At 35.8% G+C, this 15,417-nt stretch overlaps 1 protein-coding gene across 1 annotated transcript in view; it reads right to left on the bottom strand.

Moving 5' to 3' along the window:
* The window catches only part of FAF1 (Fas associated factor 1), a 272,216-nt gene that overhangs the window by 209,343 nt on the left and 47,456 nt on the right, over nt 1-15,417 (bottom strand). Inside the window, exons 3-4 of the mRNA XM_081143762.1 lie at nt 8,874-8,920; nt 1,663-1,880 (exon numbers count right to left, since the gene is read on the bottom strand). Of these exons, the coding sequence (XP_080999888.1) occupies nt 1,663-1,880; nt 8,874-8,920 (265 nt within the window). The remainder of the gene's footprint in view (nt 1-1,662; nt 1,881-8,873; nt 8,921-15,417) is intronic.

A 15,417-nucleotide genomic window follows, 5' to 3' on the forward strand; every position in this document is an offset into this window, starting at 1 on the left:
TAAAAACCGGAAAACAAGTGTTTGCAAGGATGATAAGTTGGAACCCCTATGCACTATTGGTGGGAATGCAAAATGAAGCAGCCACTAAGGAAAAAGAGTACGGAAGTGCTTAAAAAAATTAAAAACAGAATTGACATGAGCCAGCAATCCCACTTCTGGGTATTTATCCAAAATAATGGAAAGCAGGGTCTCAAAAGAGTTCTGCAGTTCCATGTTCACTACAGCATTATTCACAATAGCCAAGAGATAGAAACAACCTAACTGTCCTTCAACAGATGAATGGATAAAGAAAATGTGACATACACACAACAGAATATCATTCAGCCTTAAAAAAGGAGAAAATCCCATAATATACTACAATATATAAAACTTGAGGATATCATACTAAGAGAAATAAACCAGACACAGAAGGACAAATACTGTATGATTCCACTTATATGAGGCATTTAAAGTAATCAAACTTATAAAAGCAGAAAGTAGAATGACGGTTGCCAGAGGTTGGCCAAAGGGGAAAATGGAAAGTTGCTGTTCAGTGGATACAATGTTTCAGTTACTCAAGATGAAAAAGTTGTACAGATCGGCTGTACAACAATGTGCATGTAGTTAACAAAACTATACTATACACTTAAAAATTTTGTTAAGAGCTTAGATTTCATATTATATGTTTTTTTAACCACAGTTTTTTAAAAAAGGGAATGTACAGGAGAATATTTGGGAGTACAGGGTGGGCATGGGGTGAAATGGTTGGAGTAGGAGAGGAATAAGGAATCCAGGCAGAAGGAGGAGTAAGTATATAGGTCCTGAACCTATTCAAAAAAACTGAAGAAGTCCATTACAACTTAGGCATGATGAACGATGAGAGTGGTAATAGATGAAAATTAGAAATGTAGCAGGGACTTACAGCCATGTTAAATGATTGGAATTTTATCCTAAAAACAATGGAAAGTTTCTAAGTGGCTTTAAGTAAGGGAATAACAATCTGACTAGTGTTTGGGAATGATGATTCTTTTAATAGCCTTGCTTTTCTCTGTAATAAATTAATAAAATTAGGAAAGAATCTCCTCAAAAAGGAACAAAGACAAAAGTTCAGAAATATCCAGTATTTAGATTTAAGGCAAAACTACATTAAAATAGAAATTAATACAATTTCTGGTTCTACAACAAACATGGTTCAAATAATCTGAACCAAACATGAGCTCAACATAGCTTCTCTACAAATGGCAGGCATACACTTTGAGTTTCCTTTGAAAGAATAGTACTGAAGCATTTATCCAGCTGGCAGGGAAAAGCAGTGATAAAAACACGCCTTATTTCTTCTCTCATAGTATGAAAAGTAAGTGAGCTTCAGCTCTCAAGTCCGATATGCAGTGTACCTAATAAGTATGGCATTTTTAAAGCTCCTAGAAGTTTGATTGGCATCTGTGCTAAAACAACATCATATACCATTCCACATATGTGGAACAAAAAAAAGTATTCTCAAACTTACCTCAACCTGAACACAGTATTTAAAAATACAGCACAATAATCTGTATGAGAAAATAGTTTCAATTTGCTTTTCCCCTCTTCTTGTTGGCAGTCAACTCAAAAGAAGAAAAATACAAACTGAATGTTTACCTAATGAACTGTTTATTTATGAAAGCTTTATGGTAGGAAAAACCTTACCAACAGTACAGCTGTCTTCAAGCACCACATCAACATTCCTGTCTCTGTACTCAACCCTGAAGTCCAGCATCCGAGGTTGCCTTTCTACAATTTGCCTAGATGGCATCACAGGTCGAAATGCGGAAGAGGAAGAGGGAGCTGGAGCTGGAGCTGGAGCTGGAGCGGGGTGGCTTGCTGGATCAAATACAGGTCGTGGTACAGTTTCACCTCCATAGTCACTAAAATATGGACATAAAAGAAGGATTGTCATCAACCAAATCAATACAGATTACTACTAAGGACCTGCTCCATACTTGGTTTGTGTTGTTCTTCCCACCAAATTTACCTACCTAGGCATCAAGGCCTAACCTTAAGTTCTACTTCTTCCACAAAATCTTTCCAAATGACTAAAGGCCATATTATTCTCTGTCCCATCCTTGTGCGTTTTTTATGTCTCTCAGCAGTAGCATACATATCATTTAGCATTTAATTAGACTTTTGCCTTATGTTATGATGTTGGTGAAACGTCATTTTAAACTCTGTATCTTCTTTACTCATTCTCAAATAATAAATCATTATTTGATTCATTACTTCTACTTTTCACAAACACTATTTTGAAACTTCACCTTCCTTAAACTTCCATTCTCCCCATCTCACTCTTTTTTATTTTATTTACTTTTTATTTTTTAATCCTCACCTGAGGATATTTTCCTCCATTGCTTTTCAGAGAGTGGAAGGGACAGAGAGAGAGAAACATTGATGTGAGACACATTGATTGGTTGCCTCCTGCACCCACCCTGAGCCTGCAACCGAGGTACATGCCCTTGGCTAGAATCAAACCCGAGACCCTTCAGTACGCAGGTTGACGCTCTAACCGCTGAGAAAAATGGCTAGGGCTCATTCCTCAGTCTTAAAAGGTGATTTTTTTTTTTCCTACTTTGCAGAGAAAACATGCCATCAAGAGAAAATTCCCTTACCTTTTTGACATCAAATACATAAACTAACCCATGTATGTACACCCTTTATCTCTTCTTATAAAATAGAGAAGACATTGTTCTATCTGCAAAATCTAAAACCATCTTCTCATTAGCTTTACATTAAGGATTATTATCCCTTCCTTTCCAGTTCTTCAACATCTCCCCTTGGATTCTTCTCAAAAACATTTAAATATGTTCAAATATTTCCCTTCTTTAAAAATGAAATCTTGGTTCTAATAAAAATAATTATATTTGTAAGGATTAAATCAGATAGCGTGTATGACAAGTTTAGCACAATGCCTGGTATCTAGTAAGATCTCAAACTCAGTACTGTATATTCAAAGTTGTAAAGCATTAATGTTTCCCCAAGCCTGATCCTTCTCCAGTATTACTCATATCAGCTCCCACAGCCAGAAACCTCTGGCACTATCTTTGACCCCTTCTTCTCAACTTTCACATCTAATCAGCCCTTTCCAAGTCACCCTCCAAATATCTCTTAAATAAGTCATTCACCTTTCCCCTCAGAAGCTGTCACCGTACTCTAAGCCACAATCACTTTTTTATATGGACCAACGCAAAAGTGCCCTAACTAATCTCCCCTGCATTTCACTCCATACCACCACTAGACTGAAATTAAAGACAGAAATGTCTTCATATTATTTTCTTCCATACTCCCCTCTGTTCTTCATACAAATAAAGTGGCATACAAGATCCTCTATGATCTGAATTTATCTATCTTCTCAGTCCATCTTGTGTTATGCTATCTCTATCTCTCTATGCTAATATAGCCACAACAGCCTTTCACTTCTGTCTCACTTTGATCCTATTTCATGGGGGAACATACAGTATTCCTTCTAGGACTATTCTTTCCTTCCCATCCCATCCTCAAATTCCATGTTTTTTTCTAGCTAATTATATTATCCTTCATATCTCAGACTGAATGTTTATCAACTCAGAACATAAGTCACTATCTCAGACTGGTTCAAATTCCTCACCACTATCAATAACTATATATTTAGTTGTATAACTAATCATTTGACATTTAAGTCCCCACTAGAATGTAAGTTCCACCACAACAAGGCTGACATGTTTTTAATGGCCGTATTCTTTGCCCTGAGCTCAAGATTTTATATAAAGAAGGTACTCAAATATTTGATAAATAATGAGTAGAGAATAACAATTAAAGAATTTGGTTTTCTCTGACTTAATTTATCATATATTGTCACTTATTTCCCTCACTGGGAAAAGTGGAAATCAAAGGAACATATGTAATGCTTCCATTGAAACATATTTTATATATATCTTCCATCACCACCAGAACAAGCTCAGCCTAAAACATCTTTCTTCTCTCCCAAAATTTAAGGAAAAACAATAAGCTGGAAACCAGAATAGGGACAATAAAAAGAATGACCAAAACATGCCAAGTTAAGCACTGTACATACAATTAAGCAGGATAAAATATTTACATTTACTTCACAATATTGCTTTAATCATTGTTTACCAAATTATAGATTACATAACTGATTTAGTAAATGGTGATCTGTCTCGTAAAGAATAGAATGGAATGCAATGCAATGTAATGCAATTAATGGAACAGAATAGAAATGATCAGTATGTGTCACTTAATAATTAGGACAAAATATTGCTTCATAAAACTCTTATTCTGGTACATATTTGTATATGTGTATTTTAGATTACAAGTATTTCTCATTGTAGGTCATAGTCCAAAAAGTCTGAAAGTGACTAGGTTAGATCTCAGCAGAGTTCAGATACTATAGTAATCACTGATCTACAGACAAAAATCTACCCTTTCTTCCAATTATTCGATTCAAGGAAAGCAATCTTGGAAGGAAGACATGGGAACAGAGAAAACGTCCAAAGCAGGAAAGAACGCCACTGTTGGAATCCAAAGTGAGCCCCTAAGTATCTATGAACAGAATCTGTGCAATGACCATACTTCACATCTCTAAATTTTGTCACAGCTTCTCGGAAAGCAAGAAAAACAGCAAAAGTTAGTAGGCTGTTTATTGACTTAATTGTTTTCTTAACTCCAAATCCACCATTCTATTATCTATTCTGTGATGCTGGAGCTAGGATTCTGCAAATTTATACACAGGGTGAAGCAAAAGTAGGTTTACAGTTGTGATTATGCAAAATGGTTTGTATTATTATTTATTAACTACTGTATTATTTTCCATATGAACAACTATAAACCTACTTTTGCCCCACTCTGCCTTTCCCTTTGGCATATTGTTTCCTGACAGATTCTTTGAATAGGGAATATCAGATAAAGTAATTAGGAAGAGAAGAGGAACAACTTCCTTCTTCCTGTGTGCATGCATTTCACTCAGCTCCACCCTGTAGCTTTGTCTCCTTTTTTTCAGCACTCTAATAACAACTTCTTGACATCTCCTCAGAGATACCAGTAGTAACTAGACAGTGTGCACTCCAGAGGTCATATCCTAAGCGCCAAGGGTTCCCTCTGAGCTTCAAAATTCTGTTAATCCCTTCTTCCCTAGATCTAAGAGTGGTAACTTCTTGAAGCACTTATTATATCCAGGTTACTTCAGTTTTACTTTTAGTGCTCTTTGTCTTCCACACCTATTTAACCAATCCTTCATTAAATCCCCTCTGTTGAAATACCCTAGTGTGGTTTCATTTTCTTGATAATGGAGGTGTCCCAGGAAACACAGGATTCAGGAATTGGCTTAATTATGTCCTTGACCTTCAATGTACTGCTGAGCACCTTGCCAGTGGAAAATGGGATACTAGTGATCCAAGCCATAATAGGCATAATAATTAATTAAATTATCACTTGTAGTTAATTATAATTACATACTTCTGAAACAAGTGCCTCAGCAGAACAAGTGACAGTTTGGCTTGACCATTATGGTGGTAATAATGACAACAAGGACTATGGGCTGGCTGCTTCTGACTCTAATGGAGAACCTACTGAAGAAAATGACATATTTAGGGTTTTTAACTTCCAGTTCAAGTCTTGAAAAGAAAGCTACAGAGCTTTTAAAGTGGTTCTTTTAAAAGTTAAGGCAGTTTTGGAAGGAGTAGGACCTTAATATGTAAAATGGGGATACCTGAGTGGACTCAGATGGTTAGAATCTTGAACCCCTGGAATCCCTCTGCATTTGTTTTATAAGCAGAAACAGCTCCTCCTCCCATGACTGAAAAGGATAGTCCTCTTGACTGAAAACTGTCAATACTCTTCCTTACCTGAGACAGTTGCCTTGAAAGGGATACCTTTCCACCCTAGCTGGTTTGGCTCAGTGGGTAGAGGATCAGCCCAAGGACTGAAGAGTCTCAGGTTTGATTCCGGTCAAGGGCATGTACCTTGGCTGCAGGCTCGATCCCCAGCCCAGGTCGGGATGATTACGCAAAGCAACCAATCAATGTCTCTCTCACATCAATGTTTCTCTCTCTCTCTGTCTCTCCCCCTTCCTTCTACTCTCTCTCTAAAAAAAGGAAAAAATATCCTGCGGTGAGGATTAACAATAAAAAAAAAGAAAGGGATACCTTTTTTGGATATGAAAGATGTAGAAATATACATATACACACTTGGTGTTTATGACTGAATGAATGATTTACATTTGTGACAATATAAGTTACACACTTTATAAATATGTTTTATTAGCAGTATACTGTCTAATAAAATAAGCCTTGGAGGGTGAGGCAGAAGACTTGCTTATGTTCCCGACTCCATCAACATCAGGCTGTATCATCTGCGCCAAGTCACCTTATGCCTTATTCTCTCTACCTGTAAAATGAGGGACAATAATATCTGCCTTTACTTGCTTACAACTAAAATAATAACTGTAAAAACAAAGCTGTGGGAGAAAGCTGTTATATACACACATTAAATTTCAATTTTTTTACCCAAAGGAAAAAAATCTTAAGACAAAATTTGTGACATGACTGGCTTATTGACCTTGAAGAGGAGAGAGTGGTATAAAATAAAGAGCATGGCTTTTAAAAGGAAGCAATCCAGACTTCCCTACCTACTACGAATCTATGTAAACTCTCTAACCTTGAGTTTCCTCATCTACGATACATGAACACATTTATCTCTTAAGGTTTATAATGAGTATTAAATAAGGAAAAAGATGTTAATTACCTCTCAGAGTGAGTTAAGCATTAAAAAAAAAAGTTATTTCTTTGCCCTTAAACATTATGGGCACCTTAAAAACCATATTCCCACTTTCAAATTCACACAAAATTCTGATTTCAAAAAAGTTATAAAGCAGAGGGATTGGGCTCTTTTCCCTCCAAAAATATTTTTTATAACTCTTTTTGGTAGCTCTTTTCTCTATTAAGGTATAAACTGACAAATTAAGAGTCTATTGTATTCACAAACTACATTCAACTTTACCACAAAAATCAAACATGCAAAACAAAGATCCTTTTAACTGCCGACATATACCATTCCCAGCATTGTGACTTCCATTTTCAGTGTTAAGCCTATGAGTAAGTACAAAGAGCCCTCTTTCATTTTCCTGTGGTCAGTAGCCATACAGAAGAATTTTCAGTTTTATTGAATTCACAGTGATTTCAAAGCTGAAGAAGAAAGGTTAGTAAGAAGGAAAACAGTTGAAGACTGTTACTAAATACAACTGACTTTCTTCTGAGGACATGATTCACTCCTTTAATTTAACAAGCAAACAAAAACAAAAACCCCCCCTGATGAAAGTTATACCCCAAATATCATAGAAACCTTACTATAAATCAATTCACAACTAAATCTCTACTTAATATATTAAGCAAAAAGTTTCATTGGCAACAAGAGAGATGGGATGTTTCCAGGGAAGAGGGAATTTCTACAGGTCATTCACCCATAGCAAATACCATTAAATGTAAGATATATCCAGTATGCACTCAGAACCCAGCAGCTGAATCCACAAGGGTTCAGCAAGCAAAAATTTTGGCACAAAAAGCAGAATAACATTTACTCAAGAATAAAACTGGAGCCATATTTAGCAGGCTAAAACTTTCTAAACCAAGAAAAAAAAAAATGATCATGAAGGAGGCTCCTATAATCATCTGGTTTGCTTTCTAGACAAGGTTAGAATTGAATACTTTTGAACAAAACAAAACAAAAAAGATTAAAAAAAAAAAAGTAGCACAGGCTTTAGAAATCAGCTACATTTACTCTGGATGAAACTCTGACTTTTTTTTTTTAAAGTAAAGGATAGGTCTGTTTATCATTGTTTTCACCTAAAAGCCATTAATCAAACGGTGGTAGTATAGGCACCAAACAGAATTTTGCTTCCTTTCTAAATATACACAGTTTCCTATAAGTACAGCACATTTTGCTGTTCCTGGTGAATTTTTTGATGTTTTTGCAACAGCACTTTTCTTCCTCTCCAAAACAACCTTATTCCTAGTCTGCTGTTTCTGTTTGCCTCATCTGCACTTAGCAGATCACGCTTCAATGACTTAGAAATCCCAGCCACCAAAACTCAAGCCAAAGTTTGAATAGAGAAGGGGGGGGAGTCAAGCAATTAAACTACACTTGGAAGGGAGAATGGTTTTACCTCCTATGACTTTATAGAGTGCTCTTTTAATTCAAAACCAGAGTCTCCAATTTTAAGGAGAGAAAAGTTATGAATGTATTTTTAATTAAAGAAATTATTTTGTAACTATTATAGTTCTCTTGGCATCATCTTCCAATTTCACCTTCTGGCAATGACACAAAACCACGAAGACCATCCCACATGTCAATATTGGATTCTTCAGGTAAAGTAGTTCAGTGCTCTGGGAAGTTTCATTATTAAGGACTTACTGAAATTGTGGCAAGTTATCATGTACTTAATTTAAAAACCAAAAGAAAGGGAAAAAATAATGTAGTAAAACTGGAGATAAAGCCTGTATCGGTAGATGATAGCCATGCTCTGAGGCTAATGAACCATGTATTATTTTCTCACTACAATGGTTTAAACCAAGGATTCAGTTCCTTCATCTTTCACATTAGACATGACCTTGAAAAGCTTTCTTAAAAATAAAATAAAACCACCTTTAAAAATTATATCACCCAACCTGAAATAACATTATATGGTTAAAAGTTGAGACTTTAGGAAATTAATATAACTAACAAAAATGTCTGAAAGAATAGTAACTATATTAAAATGAACTTATACACCAAAGATCAAATGCTCTATCAAAAAGTGAAACCAAAAAAAATTAACAAATGTCTTCTTTTTTGCTTTGCTAAATTCTCATCTTATCTTTAAGCACCGTATAACATACCTTTGTAGAATGCCATTTTCCTGGGGTATTACACCATTGATAGCTGCCTGCAAACAGAAAACAGAGAAGGCCATTTAAAGAAACAGAAAAATGTTCAGGAGTAGGTTGCAGTGGGGTGGTGAACATTATAAAGGAAAATAACAGATTTTGAAAATTCTAAACAAAATACTAAATGTTTCCTTAATGATACAAAATATCATCTATTAAATATTTCTCTATTTCTCTATAACAAAACCTCATTTTAGAAAAATTTTAAAACATGTATATGGCATAATAATATCTCCAAATTCTGAGTCATAAAAAGCTTAATTCCACAGTCCTCATTCAAGCAAAACACCGACAAAACCAATGTTTAAGGATGTCAAAACAAGTAAAATCAGTACCTTTAAGTAATCTTTTTAATATTATTTTCTTCCTCAGGTGGAGAAAAACAAGATATAAAATCACAAATGAAAAACTCCAAAAAGAATTTTTAAAATTAGCTCAGGGAATTAAATTCATTCTTTCGCGTTATAATCATTATTCTTTTTGAAAAGACCATTTAAAAGGAAAAAACATAGGGGTAAAAGTTCGTTGACAAAAGCAACACCACGATTTTATCAGATCACAAAAGGAGGCAGGAGCATCACTGGAGAAGTTTCCCTATATAAAACATTCCTAAAATTGGTCCCTAAGCTAATAAGTCATCAATTACTTAGAACGTAGCACAAGTGCCATGGTCTGGATGTTTTTGAAAACTTCTAAGCAAGTAGGCTGTTACATGCTAGATTGCGGGCAGTTCACTGCAGGGTAACAGAGAAGATTGTCTAGAGGAAAATGATGTCCTACCCAACTTTGTCTTTGCATCATAACAACTTCTTCCCTCCCTTTCCCCATCTATGTTCACATCAAAATGGATTTTTAAAAAACTAACATTTCAATGTTTTATCAGCTGTCTGGAAATCAACTGCCAAAAGGAGTTTGTATATTTTGTGAAATATTAACTTAAATACTTGTCAAAGATGGATCAAGTTTATAATGTTATACTGTTGAACGGAAATGAAGTAAGAATATAAGATGCTTGCTATGAATTTTGAGAGTTGAAATGCTCTACTGGCAAAAAAACAACAACAAAGAAATCCACAGAGTAATGTAGACAGTAGATGCCATAGCCCTGACAACTCTGGAGGCTCAATAAATTCTTTGAGTCAAACAAATGCTAAAATCAGTTTTCAAAGCCACAAACTCAATGCAAGCATCTCTGCCTAGTGCCAGGTCAATTATCCCTTTTCTACTGACAGCAATAGTTCCACGTACAATATCTACTTTGCTAAAAAACAGAAAATAGTAAAAGAATGTTCTATGGTGTTGGAAAATAAACAAAATACCATAGTTTGGAAAGATTTTGTTCAAATATTCATTAGAGAATGCCAAGGTATAACGGAAAGAACACTAAGAATTTATAAAGTCCAAAGTTTGAATCTAGACTCTCCCATTTAATTAATTTACTGATGACCTCAGTATATTCTATAATCACTGAACCCCTCTGAGCCTCAGGTTTCTCATCTGTATAATGAGCTAATACTACAACCTCAGCCAAAAGTGGGCCTGCTATTTTGTTCCTCAGAAGCATCAAGTTCTATTTCTTAGAACCTTTGAAATACTGTATCTTTTGCAATGCTGTTTCCCCATCCTTTGTCTGGCTAAATTTTAATAATCATAAGGGTTTCTGTTAAATATGCTTTAAATAATTTTTTTCTTTGGTCAACCCCCATATCTAAGTAGGTTTACTCTCATCACATAGAACCCTATACTTTTCCTTCATATAATTCCTAATTACTTATTTGGTGATTGTTTTACGTCTGCCTTTCTCACTAGACTGTAGGCTCCAGATGGAAGAAACGATATCAAGCTTGTTCACCTCTTAATCCCCGTTGCCTAGCACAGTTCCAGCACATAAAAGACACTCAATGATGATTTGTTAAATGAATGAGTCCAAAGAAAAGCCACACAGTCAAGACTTGAGGGAGGCTCAGAGAAAGCTTCCTGGTTGAAACAATGTCTCAACTAAAACTAAAGGATAAGTGAAAAGTAGTACTAGTCTTTGGTAGACATATATTTTTATTTCTATTGGGTAAATTCCTGAGAGTAGAACTGTGGGATTGTATGGTAAGTGTGTTTAACTTTACATAACACTGTCAAGCTGTTTCCAAAGTAGTGTACCATTTTACATTCACATCAGCAATGTATGAGAGTGCCAGTCTTCCAAATCCTCCCCATCATTTGGTGTTGTTAGTTGTTTTAATTTCAGCCATTTTAGTGTTGTTGTTGTTTTTGTTGTTTTTGTTGTTTTTTGTTCATCCTCACCCAGGGATATCTTTTCCATTGAGTGGAAGGGGGGGGGGGAGGGAAACATCAATGTAAGAGAGGCACATTGATTGGTTGCCTCCCACATGAGCCCCCACTGGGGTAGGGGGGAGGGTAACGAACCTGCAACCCAGGTATGTGCCCTTGACTGGGAGTCGAACCCATGACCCTTTGGTGCATGGGCTGACACTCTAATCACTGAACCACATCGGCCAGAGACATTTTAGTGTATTTTAACTAGATTTCTTTATGGTTCTCTTTTTAAAAATTGGCTTTATTGATGAGAAAATGAATCCATTTTAAGTGTAGAATTTGAAAAGTTTTGATAGATTCATGCACCACCACCATAGTCATCATCCCTACATTTCCCTATAGTCCCTTCCCTATCATTCCCCACCAACCCCAAGTAATCCTTGATCTGCCTTCTTTAACTAGAGATCAAATTTGTCTTTTCTAGAGTTTCACACACATGAAATCATATAGTATTTTCTCTTATGTGTCTGACTTCATTCATTTAGCTCAGGGTTGGGGAACATCCAGCCTGTGGGCCATGCCAAGTCCTCACCAAAGAGAACCAGTTCCCAACCATCGCATTAGGGGTGAGTTAATTGTTTGAACAAATATTGCAGGCTAATTTTTAAGTTGATAATTGTGTATGGCCCTCGAATGATGTTATAAATATCCAAATGGCCCTTGGCAGAAAAAAGGTTCCCCATTTCCGGTTAGCTTAATATTCTTGAGATGCACCCATGTAGCCGAATGTGTCCATAGTCTGTTCCTTTTTATTGCTGAGTAGTATTCCATTGTATCCAGAGGTATAGCCCAAACATTTGTCTGTTGGACATTTGGGTTGTTTCCAGTAATTGAGTATTATTTAAAAAATTGCTATGAATATTAATATATAAATATTTGTTTTGGGCATATGTTTTCATTTCTTTAGATAAATAGCGTACAATTGCTAGGTTATATGTTTACCTTTATACAAAATTACCAGTGTGACTTTGGTCATATTAACTTGATTACTCTCAAATTCCGTTTCCTTATCTATAAAATTAAGGTAATAATATCAACTTCACAAGGTTATTATAAGGGTTAAATGAGATAATACAGACAAAGTACTCTACAAATGTTAGCTACCATAATTATCCATCACCATTACATAGTGTTTTTGTCTTAATCTATTTTGTTATGTGCTGCCTCATGCTGGGTTGGAAATCCAGATATACTTAAATTCTGCTCCTAATGATTTCAGGTGGTCTGGAATGGGGCCCAGAAATCCCTCCTCCCCACCTCACACTCCAAACTCCTCAAGCGCTTGTGATGCACAGCCAGGTTTAAGAACAACTACAGACAGTTTATTGGATAAATTTTAGAGAGCTATATAAAACTTTTTCCTCTGCCATTACATATAGAATCTATTATTTCCACCTAAATTCTTTATTTCACAAGTTACTTAATGTCTAAAGGCATAAATCCTTCATATACTCAAAGTGAGGACTCTTAATCCAGAAAGCTGTTGCATTCCGGCTTCATCATTTACTAGTTGTGTAATCTTGAGAAAGTTACTTAATTTATTTCTGCCCTAGTTCTCTCACCAGTAAAATGGGGGTGTGATAATAGTACTTGTTCACTGGGTTTTTATGAAACCTGTTAACACATATAAAATGCTTTGGTGATGTTTGATACATAGTAAACTACTCAATAAAGGTGAGCTGCTTTTATTCTAACCATTGCCATACTGAAATTTATACTTGTTTAAAATCACAAACCAGTTTTAACACAAACTTTTAAAGGCAAAGAATGAACATTATAAAAATAAAATCAAAATGTTTCCACTCACAACACTTACCTATTGCAGACAACTTATTTCTACAGATATTACCTCTCTTCACTATTTAAATAATGTTCTACCACCATCAAAATACTCTATCAGTTACAGATAAGATGAAGAGACCAAGTAGAAGAAAAGTAAGTAGTTTAACAGCCCTACAACTAACTCTAAAAACTTAAATTTCTTATTAACCCTGATGTTTACTTTTGCAGTAGAAAAGAATTCCAAATCCTAAAACAGCTTCTAATGGCCAAATATTTGGTTTTAGTAAGTTCTAATCTGATTTTTTTAAGGCAAAGAAAATAGAAAGCAAAACAATTTAAGAAATGTGACCATTCCATAATCTGTTCTTCAACAAATGCAAAAATGTTCACTAAATACTTCCAAGTAGTTATCACTATCAAAATAGTCCAACATACAGAATCAAGATTGCTGCAGACCTCATTAAAACCAACAGAATATGAGGCAGATCCTAAGACCAATAATGGTACTCAAGAGACTCACTCTTGTCAAATAAATATGAATGAAAAACCAAACAGCAAACTGGGAGAACCACATAAAAAACCTCAGTGCTACCTCAACCAGATCCTCTCAGTACTTAAAGGACATTGAGTCCAACTCCTTAGCCTGGTAACCAAGGCTCCAAGCTTCCTTTCTGGCTTTCTCTCAGGTTTCTCCTGGAGGAATCTTCCCCAAACTGTTTGACCCACTGACTCAGAACACCTTGCACTTTCAAAATTAACAAGTATTTTACCCTTCTTAAGATTAACACTGTGGAAAGCCCAGAAAGTTTTTCTAAACATATTTAAAAGTTGGTAAGAATGAAATGTATTCAAACCTTACTTATATATTTTAACAGAGTAATTTAGGCTAAGAACATTCCTGAAAAAGAGAAAAATATCAGAAGTTCAGCAGTTTGAAGAATCTATGGAGGTAGACGTTCTGCAGTATTCAAGCCTTTTGGATGGTTCAGCAAAGCCAGCAAGCCATATCTGTTTTATATTACAAGAAGCCACATAAGGAAAACACTTTTCCTTGTTACTAAAGCTCTGTATATAGCTGCCTCCAATTTGAGGTTGATGAACATCTAAAATCAATTTAATTCAGGAAAATAGGTTGCAATTACTCGATGCAAGAACTGTGCTAGGTATTGTGGATAACACATGGACAAGACAGCCCCAAGCCTTGAGAAACCAGGAGGGGATATAAGAGAACAACACTAAGCAGAATAAAGACAGTCTCTGTCTCAATAAATGGCAATTTTATGCTTCCATTTGGTCCAGCCAAAATCTTTGGACTTATCCTTGACTCCCTCTTTCTCTCACTACTCCTTCCTTCCCCATTCATTAGCAAATTCTGATTGCTAAAAAGTTAAAACACATCCAGAATCTGATAACATTTCACTGCTACCACTCTGGTCCAAACCTCTATTTCTTCACTACTGCAATAGCCACCTAACTGATTTCCTCGCTTTGCACTTGCTCACCTTCAGTGCGTTCTCATCAGAGTGGCCACAGTGAAGCTATTAAAATATAAATCAGATCATGTCAATCCTCTACTCAAAATCTTCCATTGGCTTTATTCTAAGATAAAAAGACAACATCCTTAAAATATTTCATACCTCTCTCACTACTGTAATCTCTCTAATTTCACCTCCTCCTCCTCCTTTCCTGAATCACACCTGCCTTCTTGATGTTCCTGGAAAATGCCAGGCCTGACTTCCCACTCAAGGTTCACTGTGGTTATTATTTCCCTGTCTGAAATGTTCTTGCCCGCAGATATATGTATTGTAGCCACTAGCCCTACGTGGCACTTGAAGTATGGCCAGTGTAACCAAGGAACTGAATTATAATTTAATAAATAACAATTATTAATCATTTAATTTAAATTCAAGTATCTACATGGAGTTAGTAGCTTCTGTATTGGACAGCACTGTTCTAGACTATCCATTCCACTTTAGCCATCTCCTTCACCTCACTTACTACCTTACTTGTAATATTTTGGTCCATTTTAGATGATGACACTGAATATAGCGCTAAGTTATTTTGCCAAAATTTGCCCAAAGAAGAGATAAAAGAAACCTTATAGTTGAGTTCTTCCTTATAATTATTTTATTTTTGAAGAACAATAAATTGTTTAGAAAAGACATGGAGCCTGCCCAGCCGGGCATGGCTCAACAGTTGAGCGTCGACCTAGGATCCAAGCGATAGGGATTTGATTCCTGGTCAGGGCACATGCCCGGGTTGCGGGCTCCATCCCCAGTCGGGGGCATGCAGGGGGCAGCTGATCAATGACTCTCTCATCACTGATGTTTCTCTCTCTCGCTCGCTCTCTCTCTCTCTCTCTCCCTTCCTCTCTCTGAAATCA

This window comes from Miniopterus schreibersii, assembly GCF_964146895.1.
Source record: "Miniopterus schreibersii genome assembly, chromosome: 8".
Classification (NCBI taxonomy): domain Eukaryota; kingdom Metazoa; phylum Chordata; class Mammalia; order Chiroptera; family Miniopteridae; genus Miniopterus; species Miniopterus schreibersii.